Source organism: Rhinatrema bivittatum, chromosome 1, assembly GCF_901001135.1.
Source record: "Rhinatrema bivittatum chromosome 1, aRhiBiv1.1, whole genome shotgun sequence".
NCBI classification, from domain to species: Eukaryota; Metazoa; Chordata; class Amphibia; order Gymnophiona; family Rhinatrematidae; genus Rhinatrema; species Rhinatrema bivittatum.
In genome coordinates this window covers 340,157,530-340,183,595 of record NC_042615.1, presented here as the reverse complement: position 1 = coordinate 340,183,595, position 26,066 = coordinate 340,157,530, and the positions used below count along the sequence as shown (strand labels likewise).

The 26,066-nt window shown below is 44.2% G+C and overlaps 1 protein-coding gene across 1 annotated transcript in view; it reads right to left on the bottom strand.

Moving 5' to 3' along the window:
- Nucleotides 1-5,675: 5,675 nt before the first annotated feature.
- LOC115095751 (vitamin D-binding protein-like) overlaps nucleotides 5,676-26,066 on the bottom strand; it is a 174,646-nt gene continuing 154,255 nt past the window's right edge. The window contains exon 11 of the mRNA XM_029609871.1: nucleotides 5,676-6,854. Within this exon, the coding sequence (XP_029465731.1) occupies nucleotides 6,692-6,854 (163 nt within the window). The 3' untranslated portion in view covers nucleotides 5,676-6,691. The remainder of the gene's footprint in view (nucleotides 6,855-26,066) is intronic.

Here is a 26,066-nt window from a genome sequence, read left to right as displayed (position 1 = left end):
ACGCATACACCATCTACAATTCAATCCAAGAGCCCTATTCCAACGAAACCCTGTACCCCATCCATACCAGACATAGACAACCTGACTAAATGTGAAGACCTAGCCTTATTCTTTCACAATAAAATCAGCAACATCATGTCACGCTTCCCCCACAACCAATCATCCAATGAAACGCTACAACACCAAGCTACTACCAATCTTTCTGCCTTCGACACCACATCATCTCTTGAAATTGAATCTATCCTAAAAAAAATCAGACCCTCTACACACCCATCAGATACTATCCCCACAAAAAATCTCCTCTCCATCCCCGGGATCATCGCCAAACCCATCTCCAACATCATAAACAAGTCCATTGAACTTGGCAGTATCCCCAAAAACCTTAAACATGCCATTGTTAAACCCATACTGAAAAAGCCCTCCCTTGACCCCTCCGATCTCTCCAATTTCCGACCTATCTCCAACCTGCCACTTATCACAAAAGTTCTTGAGAAAGCTATAAACAAACAGCTATCAGACTACCTGGATGAAAACAACATCCTATCCCCCTCACAATTTGGCTTTCGAAAGCATCATAGTACTGAGACCTTGCTCATTTCACTCTCCGACCACATCTTGAAAGGTCTTGACAAAGGTCTCTCACACATCCTCATTCTTCTTGACATATCCGCTGCATTTGACACCATTAAAAATCACATTCTATTAGAACGCCTGAGCGGCATTGGTATCTCAGGATCGGCACTTCAATGGTTCCACTCATACCTGGCTGAAAGACAATTTAGCGTACAACTTGGAAACTCCACCTCCAAACCCCACTCCCTCGCTCAAGGAGTACCTCAAGGATCATCTCTTTCCTCTACACTTTTCAATATATATCTCCTCCCCCTCTGCCATCTCCTAGCTAAACTTGGCCTTCCGCACTTCATATATGCTGATGATGTGCAAATACTTATTCCGGTTAATGACTCAATACACAAAGCCATTGAAACTTGGAAATCCGCCCTCTCCGAAATCAGCAGCCTCCTATCCAACAACTTTCTTGCCCTCAACGCTGCTAAAACGGAACTCATCCTCATATCACCCCCCAACATCTCCCACACTCCTCCTATGACCCCCCTCACTCACACATAACAATGATCCCTCCACCAACATCACCTTCCCTACCCATGTACGAAGCCTCGGCGTATACCTTGACAGCCACCTCAACTGCAAAAAATTCATCAATAATACCCTCAAAGACTGCTTCTTCAAATTGCACACCCTAAAAAGACTCAAACCTCTATTACATCTCAGCGACTTCCATACCATACTACAAGCCCTCGTATTATCTAAAATAGATTACTGCAACTCCTTGCTCCTAGGCCTGCCTAAAAGCACCATACAGCCGTTACAACTCCTCCAAAATGCAGCTGCCCGGATACTCACCAACACCCACAAAAATGACCACATAACCCCAGTACTCAAACAGCTACATTGGTTACCCGTAGCATCTAGAATCACCTTCAAAGCCCTCACCCTAATACACAAATCTCTTCACAACCAGAACATGCACTGGTACAAAGAACATCTCTCCTTTCACAACAATAACAGACCCACTAGAAAACAATACCTGGCCACACTACATACCCCCTCATCCAAACTCACTAAGCTCCACACCACAAATGAAAGGGCCCTCTCCCTAGCAGGCCCTCTCCTCTGGAACAAACTACCCACCTCCCTCCGCCTAGAAACCTGCCCAAAAATGTTCAGGAAAAACCTCAAGGCCTGGTTCTTCAAGCACTCATACACCTAACCTACGCCCATTCACCCGCACTCCCTCCCTAAACTCACCCGCATTCCCTCCCTAACTCCATCCCATCCTTCCTCCCCCACCCCTCCCCCCACCCTCTTCATGGCCCCCACAGCACCATGGCCTCCTCCCTCTTCCACCCCACCCCCCATCCTCTCCATTGCCATTACACTTCCTTTCCTCTTCCTTTCCACCTCCCTTTATATTCCTAAGTGTATATAAAGGCATTACAACTGTATATAAGAACATTATATTCTCAAACACATGTATATTTACCCCTTCTAAATGTAGGGATCGCCCCCAATTCTCGGAATTTTCCTGCTCCTCCAAGTTTAACTAACCTTAACTCACATTTCCTCTTCCCCTATTTGTTACTTGTAAAAACGAACTTGTTATATGTAAATACTAATGGTTTAACTGTTCTTCATATAATCATGCGTTAATTGTAAAGCCTGTTGCTAAATTTGTGTTCTCTGTAAACCGATGAGATGTTCCCAACGTTCGTCGGTATATAAAAGCCATTAAATAAATAAATAAATAAATAAATAATAAATGAAATGAAATGAAAATAAGAACTCTGAACGGGCAGTTACTGTTTGAGGTTTCCTAAGCAGTTGAAGGCATGGCTCTTTCAGCAGATTTTGTTATGCAGACGTTCTGTGAGGGCATTATGTGATGGAGTTAGAAAAGTGAGCCTGGGTCTGCTGATTGAGAAGGTCCTTAACTGCAGGCCTTCTGCTGGGGGAAAGAATAAACCTTTACTTTCCTCTTCAGTGCCAATAAAGGAGCTGCACACGGTGACAGTGATTCACCATAAAACTTTAATGAATAAAATGTTCAACATGAATATATGGCATGGGATACAAGTCTTTTAGATAATTAACTCCATCATTGCAACTCAAAAGTTGTGAATCTTTTCCTCAAGATCCCTTCTCTTCCTTGAGATGTGTTGTGAAACTGCTCTGGGCAGGGATGGATTTCTGCTTCTGCAGACCTTAGGCACTGTAATTTATTTCATTAAAAGATGTATATCCCACTCACTCCAAAGGTTCCTGGGGAGGTACAATACACAGCATATTGTGCATAAAAGAGATATATGCAAAACAAAACAGTTACATAACTCCCACAAACAAAGACAATTAAGACAGCATAGGAGAAAGAAAGTGGAACATCTTATGAGCCTTATAAAAATAACAAGCATAATAAAAGTATCTTTGATTGCCCCTAGTGATGGATTTAGAATTTTGCTGCCCCCTAAGCACTGTTGGTGTCGTTGCCCCTGCCCCTTTTTTCTTCCCATTTCCTCTTCAGACAACAGAGCAGAACGTCTAACTCTAAGGCACAGCCTTCATGTTCTGCTCATTCTGCTCCAGGCTCATCGCCTCCTCTTAAGCCCATGAATGACAGGAGGAAAAGGGCAGGATCAGCATACCTGGGAACTCACCGGATTTAGACCGGGTCTGTGGGCAGAACCATAAAATCTCCAGAGGGTGGGGCACTAATTTTTTTTTAGTTTCCTCTCGGTTCCTTTAACTTCTGACCCATGTCACATGTGCTGCTGCCAGGGGCGGATTGGCCTATCTGGGGATTGGGCATGCCCTGGCCTAGCAGGTCACATGAGCTCCCGTTTTGCATCGAGGCTCCCACTCTGCTGTGTCCCAGCCTGCACAGTGCAAAGCAATTGATGGCGAGCCGACCTGATTGCTTCAGTGCTTTTTCCTCCAAAGCTGGTGGCTGGCCTGGCAGGCCCCAGGTAAGCCTGTTCGAGTCTCGACCCTAGTGGGAAGGGAGTGGAGGCGAGAGAAGGGGGTGACTGACAGAGGGAGCAGCATAAAGGAGGGGAAGGAGGTGTGAATGAGGGGAGGGAAGGGGCGTGAGTGAAGGTGAAATGGGAGATCAAAAGAGGATGTGAAAGAGGGAAGAGAAGAAGGCGAACGAGTGGGAATTCGAAAGATGCTCTTTCACATCTGCTTTCATACTCCCACTCATTCTCCCCTCTCTTTTATATCCCCTTTTTAACTCCCCATTTCACCCCCTTCATTCCCTTCATTCACATTCCCTTTCCTTCCCTTACCCATCATCCTTCTGTCATTAAAGAAAATTTAGAAACTGAAGAAAGAATGCCTGTTTGGGGGAGGAAGAGAGAAAGCGTGTTGTGTCACTACATCCACCTTCCCTCCCTCCCCCCCCCCCCCCCAATCTAGCGGGTGAGCAGAATTCAAAAGTTCCCAGGTATGAGGATTAGGGAGCAGAGTGACTTTTCCTGGCTTCCTGCTGTGTGCTGTGGCCTCACCTCCCTCTTCCTGTTTCCTGCACAGGATAAGAGAGGAAGGGCTGGAATAGGGAGAAGAGCACTTTTTTCTTTGCTCTGTCCCTTCCAGCCTCACTCCTTCCTTCCTGCTCTCTGCACTGGAAGGGGAGGGTTTGCAGCAGAAAGCAGGCCATTCCCCACTGAGTGAGATTCAGCATAACTGGGAGGCAACAATTTTTCAGCGGGCCCTGCTGCCCTCCAGAATTTTGCCACCCTAGGCACAGGCCCTAGTGTGCCTATTGGCAAATCCAAGCCTGATATAACCATGGACCTCTTAATTCCCAACTGTATGAAACCCCTGATTCCCATGCCACTTCTCCCTGTGGTCCTCTGATTCAGTTTCCAACCCAGCCTGGATCTGCAATCCTTTTGCTCCTGTCACCCCTCCACTGACCTCAGGGATCCCACTCTACCTTTGCCCAACTCAAGGGACCGATATCACCTTAAAGAGGCCGCTGCTGCCCCCCGGAAAAATAAAAGTTGAATGGGGGTCAGGGCTGACCCCCAGTTCAACCCAGGGCCATCACTGTAGGTGGCTCCAAAACCTCTAAGTTAAAAAAAAAAAAAAGTGCTAAGTAGGTCTCACAGCGACAGCCCTCCTCCCCCATGTTCCTAAAATGCATTCCCCACCCCCCTTTTCCAATGACAATAGGGCACCCTAAACCCCTCCATCCCACCACCGCAATGTATCAAGCAACTCGTTGGGGGTATAGTGCCCCTACCCCCTCCCCTCGTTGGGGGTTCAGTGGGGAGTGCAATTGTAATTTTAGTTTAATTTCTAATTTTATTGATGTAATTGTTTTTATTTTAATTTTAGTAACGTTTTATTTTGTTATTGTTGTTTGTGCTGAATTCTGTGAGTATTTATTGTAATCGGCGTTTGAACATTGGGAGTACAAGTGGAATATAAGTTTTTATTAAATTATTTATTTATTTATTTATTTATTTATTTATTTATTTATTTATTGTTTTTGTTATACCGGCTTTCATGACAGGTATCACATCAAACCGGTTTACATTTAACAGGGTGTGCAATATACAGAGAACTCAAACCAACCCACACTCCCAAGCATCCCCCAACTTCCCCACCAATTCCCCTGCCATACCTCCAAACCTTGATGGTACCATACCCCAAATAAGTTGCTTGGTACATTAGGGAAGGGGTGTCTGGGCCACTTCGAGAGATTGCCCCGGGTTGAGTTGGGACTCCGCCCTGATCCCACTAAACTTTTATTTTTTGGCGCAGCAGTTCTTTTTGCTTGCATGGCCCTTTAAATGTAATGTAGGAGCCTCAGGACCCGTGTTAGGGTCCCGGGGCTTCTGCTTTGCATTTATTAATTCCCCAGGAGATGTTATTTTATCGTGGCTGGCCACTTTCTCGGTCAGCCATGATAAAATATTTACATAAAATTGTCTACCAATAACCTCCTTTTCATGCATTTGCATTATTCATGCATACAAACCGCATATAATGCAGGTCATTGTAATAGGGGAGGAAACCTGTGCAGGGCCATGCAAAATATCATATGTATTACACTATATCACTCCAATAGTGCTCTAATTTGTAATATACAGCATATATCACGCAATATACTCTGTTTAACATACATCAAGCAGTAATATTCTAATGTATCTCCCAGTTACTCAGTTATTCTCATTTATTTATTTATTTAAACCATTTCTATACAATCTTTAACAATACAGGATGTTAAAAATCAGCTGTTAGCTGGATAATGTAATACCTTCTAGAAATGCCTCCAGAATGCCTCTACATTATCTGGTTCAATTTTAGAAGGATAACTCATTATCCTTCAAAACTACAGCTGGATAAGTGGAGGAAATATTGAGTACTCCACATTTAGCTGGATAATTTGAGAGTTATCTGGCTAAATGCCACTGAATAGTGAATATTGATCCCTAGAGGTCACATATTTATATGAAAGCAGGAATAAACCTTTACAGCAGCCTCCAATGGGGATGCTGTGGCAGAGGTGGTACATTCCTTTACTCTACACTGCCTGACCTAGCCACTAGGCTACACTCCTTAGTAGGGATTCCAGTGGGGCCCTGCAGATGGACATCAGAGTGTGCCTGAGTAGAGGGTGGAGATAGGCATCAGAGGTCTGCGGGTGAGTAGGGAAGGATGGACATCTGAGGTCCACATGGAGGGATGGGTGAGAATATCAGAGGGCTGTGGAAAGAGGGAATGGCAGTTAAGGCATCAGCTTCAAGGTCTGAAGTGGGGCAGCAGAGCATGGAGAATGAAATCCATCACTGTTTTCTGTATTGTTTCATTATTGCCCACACCTGCTTGCACAGACTGCTGTAATAGAATTTGATACTCTGTAAAAAGATGTACTGTGGAAAACATAAGACTTTTTAACGATAACTATAGATGACATTCACAGATACATTTACATTTTTGCTGACTGGTTCCAATAAAGGGTTCTTACTAACTGATATTCCTTGTAGTGAATACAAGATTGTGAAACCTCGGGCGATCTTGACGTTCTAATACAGCAGAATGACTAGCCATACTTTTGTGCTATTATAAGCTATATAAACGGTGCATTTATTTCCTATGACGGTCTCTAAGGAACTGGAAAACTAAGCTGGGGCAATGAAGTTGAGAGGCATATTTGATAGTCACTTTCTTTACAACATCTTTTCACTGTAGTCTTAAAATCTGAGACTGCCCTCAGCACCATGTCCAAGTTTTGCTTTCTGTGTCTTCTTGCATATTCATATGTATACCTGGGAGAATTTCAGAGGGAAAATAAAATAACTATTAGAGAATTATATCTGTAGAAGGAAAATAAGTAAATGCGAGTATTATTTATTTATTTTATTTAATAACTTTTATATATCAGCTTTTCATGCAAGCATATCAAATCGGTTTACAGCAGTTAGCAATTAATCATTTAAAATTATTTGCATTTCCAAAGAAGAAAGAAGTAAATACATTATTTCATAATAAAATTAACATAGCAAACTAAATAGTATGCTAAATAATCAAAGTTTAAACACTTAGAGAGGTAGTATAGTTAGGGTAGAGATAGTATAATAAAAATAAAAATATACATTACCTTGGTATTAAATCAGAAGTGTAAGATAATTATGCTAACAGCTCTTGGTAGGCTTGTTTAAAAAGCCAAGTTTTAATTCCCTTTTTAAATAATTTGATGTCAGCTTCTAGTCGTAATTCCTGCGGGATAGAGTTCCATAGAAGGGGTCCAGCAATAGAGATAGATCTTTCTCTTACATTATTTAGGTGGGCAATTTTGGGGGAAGGAATTGGTAGCATCCCTGTTCCGGTTGATCTGGTGGATCTTGAGGGGGTGTGAAAGGGAAGTGAAGAGGTTAGCCATTCAATTTTTTCATTGTAGAGGGTTTTGTGTATTAGTGATAAGATTTTATGCTGGGCACTGTATTTGACCAGCAGTCAATGAAGTTCTTTTAATATTGGGGTGATATGTTCAGATCTTCTAGTACTTGTCAAGAGTCTAGCTGCAGAGTTCTGCAGAAGTTGCAATGGTCTTGTTATATTTGCGGCAAGGCCTAAGAATAGTGAGTTACAGTAGTCTAATCTTGATAAGACAAGTGCCTGTAAGACAGTTCTAAAGTCTTTAGGGAATAGGAAGGGTTTTAATCTTTTGAGTATGTTTAATTTGAGTATGTTTAATTTGAAGTAACCATCGCTTATGATTTTTTTAACGCAGGATTTCATGGAGAATTCGCAATCTATAAGAATCCCTAGATCTCGTACTTCTAGGGAGATTTGGATGTTGCTGCTACCACAGATCCAGGCTGCAATGAGTCTCATGACTGGAACACCATACCAGGCTATAATCCATTAAGAAAGGATAGAGTAGACAGAGAGAAATAGCATTATATGTTAACAAAAAAATAAATCTATTCATCTGGAATGCATTACATAAATAATAAGGGCAAGGGGTATGAGGAAGGGCAAGGAGACACTGTGGGTTAGGGGAAATGGCACTTCTATTTATATGGGTGTGATATATAGATCTCCAATGTAGGTAGAAGAACAGGATAGAGATTTAGTTAGTGATATATATATTAAGATTGCAATAAAGGGGATGGTGTTGCTGGTGTGAGATTTTAATCTGCCAGATGCCATTTGGAGAATCCCTACTGCAGATACAGTTAGAAGCTGGGAGATCTTGGACTCCCTACCACAGGATGCTCTTCAGGCAACTGGTAGCAGTGGAGTGCATCACATATCTGTACTTGGACCCATGCTTTTTAATACATTTATAAATGATCTGCAAAGAGGTATGATGAGTGACATAATCAGATTTCCAGATGACACTAAATTATTCAGAGTATTTAAATCATAAGAGGATTGTGATAAATTGCAGGAGGACCCTGACGAACTGGAAGACTGAGTGTCCATATGGCAGATGAAATATAATGTGGACAAGTGCAAAGTGATGCATATAGGGAAAAATAACCCTTGCTGTAGTTGAATGATATTAGGTTCCATTTTAGGAGTTGCCCAGATCTTTTTCCTGGGTGGTGTCATAGTTGATATCACATTGAAATCGTCGGAACAATGTGCTGTAGTGGTCAAAAAACCCAGACAGAATGTTAGGAATCATTAGGACGGGAATGGCAAATAAAACTATGATTCTTATGGATGTTTTGTTGTACCTCGCTTCAATCATTGTAGAATGTGACTAAAAAAATCAAATGTGACTAACAAGCTTTTACATAAGGTAGTCGCAATCAAATATCAGCACTGCTATCCTCCTTTGATCTCACAACCCCACCTTCATGAATCTCTCATATCTGTACCCTCCTCGCAGATATGCCCCCTCCTTCCTCTCGATTCTTCCCTTCCAGTGCATGACATGCCATGCCCCTTCACTTCTAATAGGTTCCTCCCTAGAATATCTCCCCTTTTACAGAGATGTATTTCTGCAAGCTATTATTCATATTAGTTTAATTGTACCAATCATATTGAGGTACCACTCACCTCAATACGCAGATAACAAGTTTTCAAATTCTGTTAAATTTTGTCCTTCTCTTATGCTTGCTTAATGTGCAATAATCAATGCCCCTAGAGATATCCCTAGAGATATTAGTCCATTAATTCAATTTCATCAAATAGAGGTCCATGAGAATTATTCCTCTAGTTAATATAACATTGCCTTTTAATTTGGTAGTTTTCTTGTATTTAGCTTTCTTGTATAAAATTACCTTCCACCATGTTAACCCCTAGCATTTATGTGGATTTGTCATTACTCTCTTAAGTCTGAATATCGGTATATAAAAACCAAAAATAAAATAAATAAATGCATTTTAAATAAATAAATTTAACTTGGTAGGTAGTTAACATGTAAAAAAAAGAGGGAGCTTGAAGACTGGAGAGGGCACGAGAGATGGGGAAGAGAAGAGGTAAAATCCAGTCATGAGTGGAGAGAGAAACAAAGGAGAGAGAAACTGAGGAAAAAGTTGAAAGTTCAATGTCAGAAGCAGGTGCAGGAAAGGAATGGAGAAGAATGGATTTAGCTTAAATTGCTTGATTTTCCAAATGTAAACTTGAGGCACGTTATAACCAGGTATTTCCCTACCTCAGAAGGCTTACAATTTAAGGGGCCTATTTACTAAAGGACTTTTCCCATGCTTTGTAAATCAGGACCCAAGTTGGTACCTGAGGCAGTGGAGGGTGAAGTAAGTTTACCCAAGGTCACAAAGAGTACTAGTGGGATATGAACCCTGGCTTATAGCTCACTCCTCTAACCACTACATTACTCCTTCACTCTATCACAATACTTAAGAGAAGACCAACAAAAGGAAATAAGAGACCCGGAGAAGTAGAGAGATAGTGGATGTCCTCCAAGGTGCTCTGCTCATACAATGGTAATGGAACCCACGAGGGAGGGTGTGATACTCGATCTAATGCTCACTAATGGGGAGAATGTCTCTAATGTCCTGGTAGGTGCCCACCAGAGCATCAGTAATCATTAGATGGTATGGTTTGATATCGCAAAAAAAAAAAGATACAGAGAAGTCACACGAAGACTCAAGTTTTGAATTTCAAAGAGGATGTTCCTGGAGGAAGTCTAGAAGACTGGGAGAAAATGGGTGAGGTAAAACAACAATGGGCCAAATTAAAACGAGCTATTACAAAGGCAACACATCTGTATGTTAGTTAAACAAAAGTAAGAGGAAAAAGGAACCAATCTGGTTCTCAAAGGAGGTGGCTGAAAAAATACAAGCAAAATGAACACTGTATAAAGGATCCCAAAAAGAGGAACACAGGGAAGAATATCTGGTGAAACTGAGGGAGATGAAGAAAGAAATTGGGATTGCCAAAGAGGTAAAGCGAGGTGATAAAACATTTTTCAGATATATCAGAAAAAGAAGGGAGGCCAGAAGTGGTATAGTGAAATTGAAAAGTGACAAGGAGCAATGTATGGCAAGAGATGAAGAAATAGCAGAAATATTAAACAAATACTTCAGTTCTGTGTTCATTAAAGAATACCCTGGAAAAGGATCACTGCTGGTTGACAAGACTGTAGATGAGAGTGGGGTAGATTAAATTCAGCTAGGAAAACTGAAAGTGGACAATGCCATGAGGGCCAGATGAGGTACATCCCAGGATACTAAGGGAGCTGAAAGACCTGTTCAATAGATCCCTGGATTCGGGAGTGGTGCGGCATGACTGTAGAAGAGTGGTGGTGATCCCTCTACACAAGAATGGTAGCAGAGAGGAGGCTGGGAACTGCAGGCTGGTTAGCCTCGCCTCAGTGGTAGAAAAATTAATAGTCTCTGTAGATGAAAGGATAGTGAATTATCTACAGTCTGGTGGGTTGTTGGATCCAAGACAGCATGGATTTACCAGGGGAAGGTCCTGTCAGACAAATCTGATTGATTTTTTTTTGATTGAGTGACTAGAGAATTGGTTCAAGGAAGAGCACTCGATGTGATTTACTTGGATGTCAGAAAAGCATTTGATATGGTCCCGCATACTCGGTGCCAAGGTAGAGGGGTAGATTACAAACTGGTTGATAGACAGCGTGAACTGGTAAACGGAGCCTACACCGAAGAGAGAATGGTGTTAAGTGGAGTGCCACAGAGATAGGTTTTGGGACGGGTTCTGATCAATATATTTGTGAGCGACCAGTGCAGAAGGGATAGAAGGTAAAGTTTGTCTATTTATGGATGATACTAAGATCTGTAACAGAGTAGAGATAATGAAAAATTATTTTAAAAAGCTTGAAGACTTGGCAGCTGGGGTTCAGTGCCAAGAAGAGCAGAGTTATGTACCTGGGGGTGCAGTAATCCAAAAGAGCTGTATGTAATACGGGGTGAAAGTCTAATGTGCACAGACTGGGAGAGGGACCTTGGGGTAATAGTGTCTGGCAATCTGAAGGTGGCGAAGCAATGTAACAAGGTGATAGCTAAAGCCTGAAGAATGCTGGGCTGCATGAAGAGAGGAATAACTAGTAAGAAAAAGGAGGTGATAGTGCCCTTGTTACAGATCCTTGGTGAGGCCTCACCTGGAGTACTAGAGACCATATCTCAAAAAAGGTAGAGGTGGTCCAGCAAAGGGCAACTAAAATGGTGTGGAATCTGTATCAGAAGATTTATGAGGAGAGGCTGAAAGATCTAAATTTGTGTAGAGATACCTTGATCTCCACTAGCTGGCCCTAGCTCCCAACTCTTAGACATCTGCCATTCAATCCTGCACCGCCCCAGAGGGTGCAGGAACTTGAAGTCCTTTAGGCATAAGGGAAGGGGCTGGCCAATGTGACTAGGAGGCAGTGTAGTTTGGCTTTCAGGAGGGAAAGGAGTGTTTTCAGCGTGCTCTCCAAGTTTAGGCCCCTGCCTAGATAAGGAAGGGAGAGACACTGCCCTGCCAGGTCTTGGTTATAGACTGGAGGAAGAGAGAAATAGAGAGTTAGGAGGGGGGGTTTTTTTTGCCTTTTTGCTCAGATTAAGATTTTTGCTGTTTTTGCCCTGCATCTGCTGAGAGGCTGAAATCTCCTCTCCAAAAGGAGCAGGAGGGATCTGTATACCCCTTTGCCTCATTAGGTTTCAGAGATCTGCAGTTAAGACCCAGTGCTGTTTTTGGAAAGCTTGAGTTTTCTCCTCTGATTGGGAAGGACGTATTTTGCTGCCCCCTTCCTTACCCACAGCTGGGCTGTAACTGTTCCAGTATAGGCCTTTCCTACAGAAGTGTCCTATGTCTATCTTTTGAAAAGAATACTAGAGGAGTAGAACCTTTGGAGACCCCCATTGGAGTTTCAACCCCGGGACTCAGGACACAGGCAGGTTGGAGTCTGAGAGTGCCCTCTGGATATCAGGTAATGTGGGGAAGGGGGATATCCACCCTGGTTAGGACACCCCAGCCCCTTGGGACACAAAATCATTCCACACCATGAATGAAATATAAGTTCCAAGTTTTAGTACAAAGGGATGCTTTCACAGAGGGAGATACAACTTAAACCTATGCTACCTTAAAGATAAAGAATCTGGATGTACTTGGACACTTTATTATTTGCACCTATTGATTCTTTTCAAATCAAGCATGAAAACCATTAATTTGAACACCCATCCAGTGAGTCCAGCCTGTTTTGGTAAGGTACCTGTCTCAAAGATACACACACACACACACACACAGAATGTTTCCAGTGCCTGGGACCAGAAGTTTAGCCTTCCCCCACAGAAATGAAATCCACTTCTTGGAGACAGAAGAGTTGGGGAATTAATTGGCAGAGGAGCTAGCCCAGTTTAATAAATTATTTTATGGCTCATTTCCTGAAAATGGGTTACATATCTATACCCTGGAGGAGAGGAGGTGCAGGGGAGGATATGATACAGACCTTCAGATACCTGAAAGGTTTTAATGATGCATGAACTTCAAACCTTTTCTGTTGGAAAGCAGACAGCACTAGGGGGTCATGAAATGAAACTCCAGTGGGAACGACTCAGAACCAACAGGAAATATTTCTTCATAGAGAGGGTGGTGGATGCCTGGAATGCCCTTCTGGAGGAGGTGGTGAAGACAAAAACAGTGAAAGAGTTCAAAGGGGCATGGGATAAACACTGTGGATCCCTAAAGGCTAGAGGATGGAAATGAAGAAAAGAGTGCATGGGGGTAACCTTCATGGAGTGGCAATTACTACCCTTAACAAATTAGCTTTTATGATTTTGACGGAATTGCCACATCGCTCTCCGCTTCAACGGTGGAGGTAAAAAAGGAGTTGGATTCAGACGACAGCCAACCCTGGGCCTTTACTTTTAAGGTCTGGGGCACTGACCTGCAGATATTAGGGAAAAAGTGGACTGCTTCTACGAGAAAGTCCAAAGTCTGAATTATCAAGGCTGCTCACCCCATAAAAATGTTGCTAGTAGGATTACTACCCTTATCATAATGTTTGGAGGTAACCAGCACAGAGTGGCCTGTACTACCCTTAACAGAAACATGGAGGTAACCTGCATGGAGCAGCAGTTATTATCATATAAAACATGCTAGGCAGACTGGATGGACCATTTGGTCTTTTTCTGGCATCATTATTATGTTACTATGCTCTAACCACTACATTATTCCTTCACTGTTATGAATTGGAGAGATGTGAACTCTTGGACTGCTCCTCGGGTTCTCCTATCGGGTGGCGAGGCTGAATTGAAACAGGAACTGGCCGGATCTTCGCCACTGGAAGCCCGCGGCCCCCCCGGGACGAGCCCGTAGGGGCCCGGACCACTGGGTCTTAGGTGGACCTTTGGGAGGTCGAAGAGATGTGGAGTCGGTGCAAGGGCCAGGTGGATCTTCGCCACTGGAAGCCCGCGGCCCCCCTGGGAGGAGCCTGTAGGGACCCGGACCGCTGGGACTTAGGTGGGCCCTTGAAGGTGGAAGGTCCGTCGAAGTTATTCCGAGGTCGAGTACCAGAGAATCGCCGCTTGCCAGGCCGAAGTCACACACCGAAGAATCGTTGCTTGCCAATCCGAAGTCACACACCGAAGAATCGTCGCTTGCCAATCCGAAGTCACACACCAGAGAAACGTCCAGAAAGAGAGGCAGGAACCAGGAAATACAAGGCACCAGAAGACTCACAGAAGCGAGCAGACTTGCTGCCAAATCAAAGAATGAATGGAAGAAGTCTCCTTAAATACTTCCCTGTGCCTGGCCCGTCTGGAGCAGGTGAAGACAATTTAGAGGACGAATCCCCTTTAAATATCTTCAAGAGGCGCGGCCTCGCACCTAAGAGCAGGGCAGCCAAGGCCATTCCTGGAAGAGCCTACGGAGCGGCCCAATGCCTCGAGAGGAAGCCCGGGGGGGCATCTCCCCTGCCAGCAAATCCCACGGGGACCCATCCCAGGGAGTGGGGAGAACAGGAGGCCAGCACCAGAGTGCTTCCCTGCTGCTGCCATGGCAGCGGCAGCAGCCCCGACACCATGACCCGAGGTAAGGGGTGGTCAGCCGCAGCCGCCCGCAGCCAGAAACCACAACATTCACTCTATGAAAGACTTAGGGGAAGACCAATAAAAGGAAACAAAAGACCCGGACCACCCCAATTGGAAAAATAAAACAACCATTTAACAAAGGTAGAAATAGATTTTATTTTCCATTTTTAGTGATCGGAATAAATCAACTTTGGGAAATGTACATTTTGTATATCTTTGCATATAGCTTCTGAGTGCCTTTTTTGCAGGGTTTTGTGTTATTTCACAAAGGATATAATTTCAAAAGGATTTACATGCACAAATGGGCTTTTAAAAATTGCTACTTGTATGGCATAACTCCTTTGAAAATGCACTTCATAGGACTGAATTGTCAAAGGATTGTATGTGCATAAATACACTTTATGCATGCAAATGGACTTTTGAAAATTGCTATGAAAAATGCTACTTTTATGAGTGAAAATACTTTAAAAAAATTACCTGCAAAATGCCTGGCAGTTGAAAGATTTGGAATTGCTTTTTTGACGGTAATACCAGAATCTGAATATACTTTTTTTTTTTTTTCTATGGTGAGTTGAAAGGGGACTTGAAGGAATCATAAAATGCAATGACAAATACATTTAATTACAAATACCTTTAATTAAAGATTCCTTCATGTTCAAGATAACTTTGATTTTGGAATCTTGATTTTTCTACCTTTGTTAGAGTTGAAAGGGGAAACATTCTGATTCCGCTCTGTATAACTCCAGAATAGGTTAAAATATTTGGATGTTGACAGTGAGATGCACCAGAGTTTGTCTACCCTTCAACCCTGTATTGAGAAATTGTGTGCAGCACATCAGTCCCACGTTTCTCCCTGATGAAGTAAGCAAAGATTAAAACTTGTAAAAAAATAAAATGCAATAACTTTAATTTCAATAACAGCCTCTAAAAAATAAATGAAGAATATTCTATCTTTCTATTGTGCCATTGTTGACAGTAAGATAATAATTGGATTTTTGTTTTAGTTCAGCTGTGGCATATAGTGTGCAGTGTCACACACTTGAGCATTGTCTGGCAGGTGTGTCACAATAGACAAAAAGGTTGAGAACCGCTGGTTTAATACACAAGCAAAGGCAGAGAGAAAGGTCACACAAAGGCGTATCAACTCTGGGGTAAATTTTCAAAGAGCCACTAATCAGTCAAAGTTAGCTGGTTATATTTAGCCAGCTAACCTCAGGATGGATTTCAGCCACAAGTTACCTAGTCAGCTAGTTTATGGCTGAAAATTAGCATGAGTCAACTTAGCCAGCTATAATTTAGTGGGCTAGACTGATACTGAGTGGCTTTCTGAATATTTACCCCTTAGAGGTTTCTATTCCTCCTTTTTTTTTTCTGCACATGTAAAGCTATCACAAATCCTCCTGCTCTGACTCATGGTCTCCCTCTCAGCAGCACCCCCCAAAGCAACTTTAAGGGTGCTGAGAGGAAGGGAGATGGCAGATCTGGATAGGATGGTTTGTGACAGTTTCAGGAATGCAGAAGGAAAGTGAGGGAGGGGAGGAGTCGTTAGATGGATGGGAAAATATAGGGCAGTATTTCCCAAAATTTCCAAGCTGTCACTTAATTCACTTACAACAAATGTTGTAAAGCACACCATCTTCAATGGAGCAGGCAGTGTGTCACGAGCTTGAAAGAGTGGACCTTGGGATCACTGACTGAAAGGGCCAGGGCCTGGTACAGAACCATGGGGCAGAGATGTGATTGGGCAGGCAAGATCAAGGCAGGTAGATTCCATTCGGAAGCAGGAGATAAGGATCAGGGCAGGCAGCAGACAGAAGCAATAGGAACAGCCAGACACAGAGAAATGAAGAATCAAGGCCTGTTGCTCAGGCACTAGCCCAGAGGAGTTAGCTTCCTTTTATGTTAGCGTAGTAATGATGTCATCAGTCCGCGTGGCACAGGAAATCCTAGGTGCTGGCACTGTAGGGTTGGTTAGTTGCTATGGTCCCTTACTCAGAGCAGCAGGATGCAGCTGAGAGGACACTGAGCTGGGCCTGGGACCATAAGGTACAGGACACCATTTCAGTGCAGCACCCCGTGGTCAGCGGCATAATACACATTGCAGACATGAAAAGGATACATATGGCCAAATGAATAGCTAGGAAAGCACTGGAAGCCCCAGCAGTCTTTCTTCCAAATTAAAAACAAAGAGAGAGGGGGAAAAAGACACACATGAGCCCATCATGATGTACCAGCTCCCTCAGGAGAAGGGAAGATATGGTGTGGTGTGGGCAACTGGTTCAGTTAGTTAACTGGCTGCCAGAGCTCATTCACTGCTGCTGCTGCTGCTCCCAGCACTCAAAGTGAGTCACATCCAGTGCTCAGTGCATACACTCTCTCCATCTTATTCAGCCTGGGAATAAGATAAAGGCTTGAAGGACTCATAGACAGGGAATATGAGGAACTGCTGTGTGCATTGTGCATGCTGCACAAAGTGGGTAGCAGTTGGCCATGTCCTGCGTGCTGCCCATTAATTACCACATTCCAAGGCTCATGCTGTAACTGGGAAGAAGAGGCATTCATGATTACACATGTTCTCAGAAAGGAGTTCCTATCTGTCTAAGAGCCACACCGGTGTCTCTTGTTGAAAGGCTGAGAGAAGAGCCCAGGTACTGGCCTGTATCTGAGCATCATGCAGTGATGAACATAAGAACATAACATGCCATACTGGGTCAGACCAAGGGTCCATCAAGCCCAGCATCCTGTTCCCAACAGTGGCCAATCCAAGTCACAAGTACCTGGCAAGTACCCAAACATTTGATAGATCATGTGTTACTATTGCTTATTAATTACCATAATAGTTTTTGGATTTATCCTCTAGGAATTTATCCAACCCTTCTTTAAACCCAGTTACAGTAACTGCTGAATTTTCAATGGCACACCTGATCAGGTCTGAAGGCCCATCAGTGTGCCGTAGCATACTGCTTGGAAAACTCTGATCTAAGGGAAGCAGAAGAGCAGTGGAAAAAACTAGAAGAGGATATTATAAGGGCAACTAATATTTTTGATAGGAATGTAAAAGGAAAGAGAAAAAAAGAGGCTGCTATGTTTTTCTAAAGAAGTAGCTGAAAAGATAAGGGGAAAAAAAGTTAGTGTTCATAAAATACAAGAGAGTGCAGAAAGAGGAAGATGGATGACAATATTTGGAAAAGGTAAGGGCCCACATTGATGCTGGCTCTTCTAGAAGCCTCTTCCCATGCCTAGCCTGCTCCCAAATTGCCTCTTTGACCAGCTTTTGAGGGGTTCTATTGCTCTTTCTTCCACGTGCAAGCTCCCTCAAGACTATCCCCTGGCAACTTTCTGCTGTCCCGTTACCACTACTGAGTCTGAACTAGAGCAACTCTGCCCCCTCAGGTGATCAGGGGTGGTCTTGTTAAAGGGCCCATGTATCAGAGTGGCGGACACCTCTGTTGTGTGCATGATGGAGCGCGACAAAGGAGCAGCTCCTTTGTGTGCTCCTTTGTGCACATGATAGAGGTATGCACTGCTCCGGTGTCAGTGTGAGCCCTTTAACAAGGCTGCCATCCAAATGTTATGTGAGTGAGTGGGACTGGTCTTGCATTGGACTTGTCAGTTGTAGCAGGGCAGCAGAAAGTTGCCTGGAGATAGTTTTGAGGGAGCTCCCACATGCTATCCTGTACCAGCTTCTGGAGCAGTAGGAACACAATTTTTTCACTCCTGTACAGCAACAGCAGATCAGGTCCAAAGAAGGGTTTTCATGTGCTCACTTAACACTTCCTTTCATCCCAGTCTATTCTTAAATTTTTCTTCAGTTCTCAGAGTTCAAAATCTAACCATCCTCTCTTTTCTCATCCAGAGTCAAAAATGATTAGAGATCATTATCCAGACCTTTTGAGTATCACAGAAACTTGGTTCTGTCCCTCAGATATTGTTTTGCTGAATCAGCTATGGTTTGTCCGGTAATACTATGTTGTATTATTCTTGTACTGACAAGCATGGTGGTGGACTTTTACTTATTGCTAAAGAAGCTCTGAATTTATCTCAATCTCCCGGCGAAGAAGTCCCCCATATTGAGCTACTCCTTCCATCCTCCCCATCCGGCTGGGATATAAGTTTCATTTACAGCCATCCTGGATTTTTGAACACCTATCATTCCTTACTAACGGACTTATTGCTTTCTGCCATATTGACAAGAACTGTTTAGTTCTTGGCAACTTCAGCCTACAAGTAGGTATCTCCCCCTCTTCCTATATGGTGTGAAGATTTTTTGAGTGCATTGGCATCTTTGGGTTGGATTCAGACTATTAATAAAATATAAATATAATATAAAATAAATAAATATTAACTCCCTGGCACACAAGCATGGTCGCATGCTTGATCTAGTCTTTCTGAGAGAGAATTTACTTTCTCTGAGTTCCTTTCAGTTTTCCTGACCTAAAACAAGGCAGTGAGTATATTGCTGGAGGTAAGCAGTGCATGTTATGTATACTGATTAATGCTATAATAAAGTGGAATCATTTATGAAAGAGGCTTGAGTCATGTGAAGTGTCTCCAGCCTGAAATTTCCTCAGCTACCCACAGTGCCCCTATACACGAGCGAGCACATTGCCCCCATCCTAAACAGATTCCATTGGTTACCAGTGACCTGGAAAATCCAGTTGAAGATCATTATGCTGATTATACAAAGCTAACAATGGCCCCACCCCTCACTGCCTTAACTCTGTATTAAAGATATATTGTCCTACCTGAACTTCACGCTCATCATTTAGAAATATGCTTGATGTGCCTTCCCTGAAACTGATTCAGCATGAGTGATCATTCTGTGTGGCTGGTCCCTTGCTTTAGAACTCACTTCCTGAGGAACATAAATCTGAACCATCTTTGCTTCAGAAAATTGCTTATAGCTCACTTGTTAGCAGTGGCGTAGCCACGGGTGGGCCTGGGTGGGCAGGTGCCCACCCAACTTAGACCCAGGCCCACCCAACTGGCACCGGAACTGCAAGGCTGTCGCGGGATCCCATCCCCGCGACAGCGAACAAGAGAACCCACGCCTCGCGCGCCATCACGGCACACATGGGGAAGCGCTGCTGCGGCCGTATGGCCAACCGGTCTTCCTGTGGAAGGGAGGGGGGGGGGAGCGGAAGCGCCGCGCGCAGCTTCCGCTTCCTCCCCCCAATGCAGGAAGATCAGCTGCCTCTCCTGCTGCCTTCGGACCAAACGGCCCGCCGAACTTCCTGTTTGAGGGTGGGGAAGCGGAAGCGCCGCGCACAGCTTCCGCTTTCTCCCCCAAAGCAGGAAGATCAGCTGCCTCTCCTGCTGCCACCGCCCTCCTGCTATCTTCGGGCGTCGGGCCGATCTTCCTGCTTGGGGGGGGGAGGAAGCGGACGTTGTGCGCTGCGCTTCCGCTCCCCCCCCCGACAGGAAGTTCGGCGGGCAGTACGGCCCGACGCCCGAAGATAGCAGGAATCCGGTGGCAGCAGGAGAGGCAGCTGATCCTCCTGCTCTGGGGGAGAAAGCGGAAGCTGTGCACGTGCTTGAATGTGTATGTGTGGATGAGAATGGGAGTGTGTGTGGGTGAAAACTGGAGCCTGGGTGTGTATGTGGGTGAGAATGGAAGCTTGAATATGTGGGTGAATGGGAGCTCGAATGTGTGTATGTGTGGGTGAGAATGGGAGCCTGGGTTTGTGGGTGGGTGAGAATGGGAGCTTGAATATGTGTATATATGGGTGAGAATGAGAGCCTGGGTTTGTGTGGGTGGGTGAGAATGGAAGCTTGAATATGTGGATAAGAATGGGTGCTTGAATGTGTGTATGTGTGGGTGAGAATAGGACCTTAAATGTGTATATGTATGGATGAGAATGGGAGCTTGAATATGTGTGGGTGAGACTGGGAGCATGGGTTTGTGGGTGAGAATGGGAGTCTGGGTTTATGTGTGTGGGTGAGAATGGGTGCCTGGATGTGCGTGTGTGTGTGCATAAGAATATAAGCCTGGGGAGGGGTGAGAAAGTGAGAACTTGTATGTGTGTCTGCAGAGAATGTGAGCTTGGGGGGGGGGGGGGAGAGCATATGAGAGTGACAGCTTGAGTGTGTGAGAGGGAGTCTGTGAGAGAAAGCATGTATGTGTGTGTGTGTGTGTGTGTGTGGAAGGGAAGAAGACAGTAATAGAAGAAAGACACTGAAAAGGAATTAGGAAATGAACTATAAGGGAAAAAATGGGAAAAAGAGACCAGGACCAACTGATTAGAAAAATACAAAGATCAGACAACAAAGGTAAAAATATATATCTATATTTTGAGATGTTAGCAATTTAAATATAAGCAACACAACCGCTCTCTCAAAATTTATGGACAGGTAGGAGCCGTGTATAAAATCGTAATAATAAGAAGACTAAAGTACCACAAATCACCGTGAATTATGTTTGTATCATTAAGTAAACCTCATACTTAGGCGTAGATGTGAATGCTATGCTGCATAATTTGGCATTATTTATCAGTAAAAAAACAACTAGTAGACCTGCATGCCTACAGCCCACCCATGTTAACCTTGTGCCCACCCAAAAAATCAATTCTGGCTATGCCACTGCTTGTTAGTATAAAACTATTTATTGAAACAAGATGTAATTACAAACATAAGCTTAGTGTATATTAACAACATAAGAATTGCTATACTGGGTAAGACCAAGAGTCCATCAAGCCCAGTATCCTGTTTCCAACAGTGGCCAATCCAGGCCACAATAACCTGGCAAGTACCCAAACATGAAATAAATCTCAAACTACTATTGCTTATTAATTAATAGCAGTTTATGGATTTTTCCTCTAGGAACTTATGCAAACATTTTTTAAACCCAGCTATATACCAAACGTGGAAATAAGAGCAAGAACATTTTTGAAAATATATTTTCATTCCCCCTAGCCAGTAACAAAATACTCAACAGAAATTATGCTGATAACCACCCCCTCACCCTTGATTCCACACCCCTACTAAAAGAATATTATATAGAACATCTCCCCTTCATCAATGTTAAAGATCATTAAGGGCATTGCATGCACTCTAATAGACAACACCTGTAGATAATTGTCCCAAATAGCTAGAAAGGTCCTCTGAGCCTTAAAAGACCATTTTGATTCCAGCTTTTCCATTAGATTAAAAATGAAACTTCTGCATGTTCAGTAGGAAGGGGGTTCATTCAAGATACCTCCAATGTAACAAAACAGATTTTTTTGTACCCAACAAATAAGCCTTCCTTACAAAAAGACATGTGTGCTTCCCTGCTAATCTCAATGCATCAGGAATGTCAAAGCACTTACTCCAGAGAAAAAAAGTATCATTTGCCCTTTAACCTAGTCAAGAAAAGATTAAATTTTAGCCCAGAATTGCTGGATAACAGAACAAGACCAAAATGCCACATTGCCTGTACATTTAGGACAATTATCAGGGTCCGAAAAATGAGCTTGAGATACCTCAACAAGAAAGATATATGCACACTAAAGAATTGTATAGAGTATTTCCTGGAGGGTGACTTGACCCACAACAGCTGGAATCTGTTTAAAACCAGCGACCGCATCTCTGCAGGAAAATCAAAGACTAAATCCCTTTTCCATCTGTCCAATAAAATTTCGGCATCAACCTTCAAAGAAAGCGCCAAAATGAATGTATATTAGAACCCCCCTTAAAAGATCAAGACCAGGCATTTACCCTGGTCCAACTTAAGAGACACACTGGAAGAAAATCCTGATTCCAGGGTGTTTCCCTTAGCAGGGGGGATAAGTAAAGAGGCATCAGAGAAACAGGGAGGCTCCAGACTGGAAAAGGAAGCAGGGTCTATGCTAGAACTACTTATGTGTAACTGCTGCATTTCTGTTCTAAGCACTGCTGAGGTAAGGAGGCCTTTTTGTTTGCTTTTTCTGTAAACAATGTTTTTGGCAAGAACAGCCAGAATCCATATTTCTCGGTCCTCCAGTACTTGTCCCAATCTATGGGCTGCTCCCACAGCCTTGCATAAGGTGTCAGCAATGGAATCCGTCTGCTGTAAAACATGTGCACAAGTAGAGACCCATGTAGAAGGGAAAAAAGGGGATTTTTTTTGGGGGGGGGGGCGGGGACTGGCAACAGTTGCAGTTGAGTGTTTAAAAACAACAGGTTAAAGGGGGTAGCCCTACCTGGACAGGTAGGGGACTACAATTAGAGCTGGATAGGCCATGATGTTTTTTTTTCCTTCCCTGAGGCAAAGGGGAGAGACTTTTTGCTTTCTATGTTTTGAACAGGGTAGTGGCCCCTGAGAAGAGAAGCCTCTGTGGCACCACAGCAAGGTAAGACCAAAATGGAGAAAACAGTACAGACTCTTGCAGAAGGGCAGCAGCAACTACAGATAGAGGTTCAAGCCCTACACGAACATTTCCGTCAGCAACAATTGGCACTAACGTACAGGCCGATTCAGTAAAGTCCATGGGAGAGCAGGCAAACGCCCACTCTCCCGGCTTGCGCACAGGCCACTCGCCTGTGCGCGGGATACAGTATGCAAATTAGGCCCGGCAGTAGAAACGGGCAAAAGGAGGCACTAGGGACACTAGCATGTCCCTAGCGCCTCCTTTTTGACAGGAGCGGCGGCTGTCAGCGGGTTTGACAGCCAACGCTCAATTTTGCCGGCGTCGGTTCTCGAGCCCGCTGACAGCCAAGGGCTCGGAAACCGTACGCCGGCAAAATTGAGCATCCGGTTTTCGACCCGACAGCCGCCGGCCTACTTCAAATTTTTTTTTCTTTTTTTTAAACTTTATTTACTCTTCGGGACCTCCGACTTAATATCGCCATGATATTAAGTCGGAGGGTGCACAGAAAAGCAGTTTTTACTGCTTTTCTGTGCACTTTCCTGGTGCCGGAAGAAATTAGCGCCTACCTTTGGGTAGGCGCTAATTTCTGAAAGTAAAATGTGCGGCTTGGCTGCACATTTTACTTTCTGAATCACGCGCGAATACCTAATAGGGCCATTAACATGCATTTGCATCTTTGGCTATCTGTCAGGCCGATACAGTACAGTGCGCTCCGATGGAGCGCACTGTACTGTATCGGCCTGACAGATAGCCAAAGCTATGCAAGCTGCCACAACCTGGATGGCTCCCCTATCTCTGGTGATATTTAAAATGATGACAGAAGATCCTGACTGTTTCTTTAGGATTTTCAGAGATGCACTCAGCTGGCAGGCTGGCCAGAAACCACATGGACCACTTACCTGGATAATCTGCTTAAAGGCAGCAGCCAGGCTGTCTTCCAAGCTGCCAATGCAGATGGAAGATACACCTATACTGAGGTTAAGGCTACTGTCCTTGAAAGGGCTCCGTACATCCCAGAAGTATGTCAGCAACAGTTCCAGCAGGGAGTCCTCCAGCCTGAGTGGGGCATCCAGTGAGTTTTTGTTTTTACTTGCTAAAAGATATACACTGAAAACTGCTACAGCCTGAAGGGCGAGCCCTGCTTTCTAGATCCTCAGTACATGCAAAGGCTGCGCTTCTTCTGAAATCTTCTCTCTTTAGAAGTCAAATGTCCACGACCAAGTTGCATCAGTTCATCTTTATCAATAGCAGGAATAATTGGAACCATATGAGGTGCAGATATGGCACTAGCCTGTTTCAACCCAGGTAACACCTTGGGCCGGAGCTCCTTCACCTTGTCCCAGAGCCGGTGATCAATCCGAGTGGCCAAGGCTACTAATTCGTCCAGCGAGTCAGGTGTTTCGCGAGCAGCCAGCTCGTCCTTTAAACGGGTATTCAGGCTTCTGCAAAAGAGTGTCTTGAGACATTTGGGGTCCCAGCGAAGTTCTGCCGCAAGAGTTTTGAACTTGATGGCAAATTCAGCCAATGATCTGCTGCCTTGCTTCAATTCCACCAAAGCAGAACCAGCTACAGCAGTTCGAGCAGGGTCATTGAAAACAGATTTGAATAAGTCCATAAATCCTTCTATGTCCTGAAAAATGGGGTCCTTGTTTTCCCACAAGGTGGATGCCCAAGACAAGGCTCTACCATCCAGATAGGAAAGGATGTAGGTAGTCTTGGAGAGACCCGTAGGAAATAAAGATGGCTGTAAGGCAAAATGCGTGCAGCACTGGTTTAAAAATCCCCGGGTCTTCTGGATGTCTCCGGAGAAGCGGATAAGAGCCATCAGTGGTACAGCAGTCTTTAAAGTTATCTCCTGTAACTGACCTTCATGGTTGGAAGTTGTGCCTTGAAACGTCTGTGTGTGTAGCTGATTAAACGCTGAAGTAAATTTCTCCAAGGTGTCTTGCTGCTCCATAATGTGCTGGGCCAGGCCTGGTATGGCCTGTAAGGCGTTAAGTTGTGCCAGATCCATGGAGTTAGCAATCTGTTATTATTTGTGGTAGTTGTGGGTGGATCCTTGGGCCAGTGGCAGATGACCAAGCCCCTGAGGGGAAGATCCCGAGAGGGACCACCGGTCAGGCTCAGAGGCTGGAGACAGACACACACTAGTTCTTTTATTAAACAGTATATAGAACCACCAGAGGTGGCAGTAGTAAGCTGGAAGTGCCCGACTGGGCTATAGTCCCTCAGATACTGGAACAGCAATCCTGGATACTGAGCTGTAGAGAAACTGAATATAGTGAGTAGGCAGGGTATGCTGAGTTCTGGTACCGAACCTTGATAATAACACACAATAATCTCATAGAAGTAGTCCAGGTGTTGGAATGAGTTAGGCCCTCGAGGAGCGAGTACCTGGTTCCAGGGAAAGCTCTGAGAGAGAGATGGTGACTCACTGGTGTAGTTAGCAACGATGACTTCCAGGCAGAAGAGATATTCAACAACCAGTCCGGGAACATAGGCCCTCGATGAGCGAGTACCGGTTCCACACTGTGACCTGAAAAACAAAGAGAGAGCGAGGCCCCCAAGGAGCGGGTATCCCTGGTAAGTCCGAAGAGGCAGAGTAGCTTAGAACGAATCCTTGCTAACTCGATTAGTTAGCGATTTCAACACCTTATATATCCGGTACTGATGACATCATCTCAGGGGGACGCCCCTGAGGTTCACGCCACTGCTGGTACATCAGTCGGGGCTGCGCCTCGCGCGCACCCTTAGGCTCTTGTGAATCATGGCGGATTGCAGCATCGAGCTGCTCCGGGGATGCCGGAGGAAGACGGCAGAAAGACGCTGCGGAAGCCACCCTTCCACTTGAGCAAGAGGGAGTCACCGAGGAGGTGAGGAGGGCGGAGTGGAGACATCGGGCAGCGATGGTCGCAACAAAATTAGTCAGGAATATGAAGATTCAAATGGAAGAAAAAACAGCAAATACAGTAAAACAGGAAGGCAAGACTTCTTCAGATATGTTAGGGATAGGAGGAAGTGCAATAGTGGCATTGTGAAACTCAGAGGTGAAGGGGAGGACTATGTAGATCAGAGTTTTCTAAACTTTTATCCAAAATGACCCCATTTTAGCACCTAAAAATTCACAAGACCATAGAAGATGACCAGAGCAAATTAGCAGGGGTCTGTTACCTTTCAATCACTTCATGTTCACCTGCCCTGT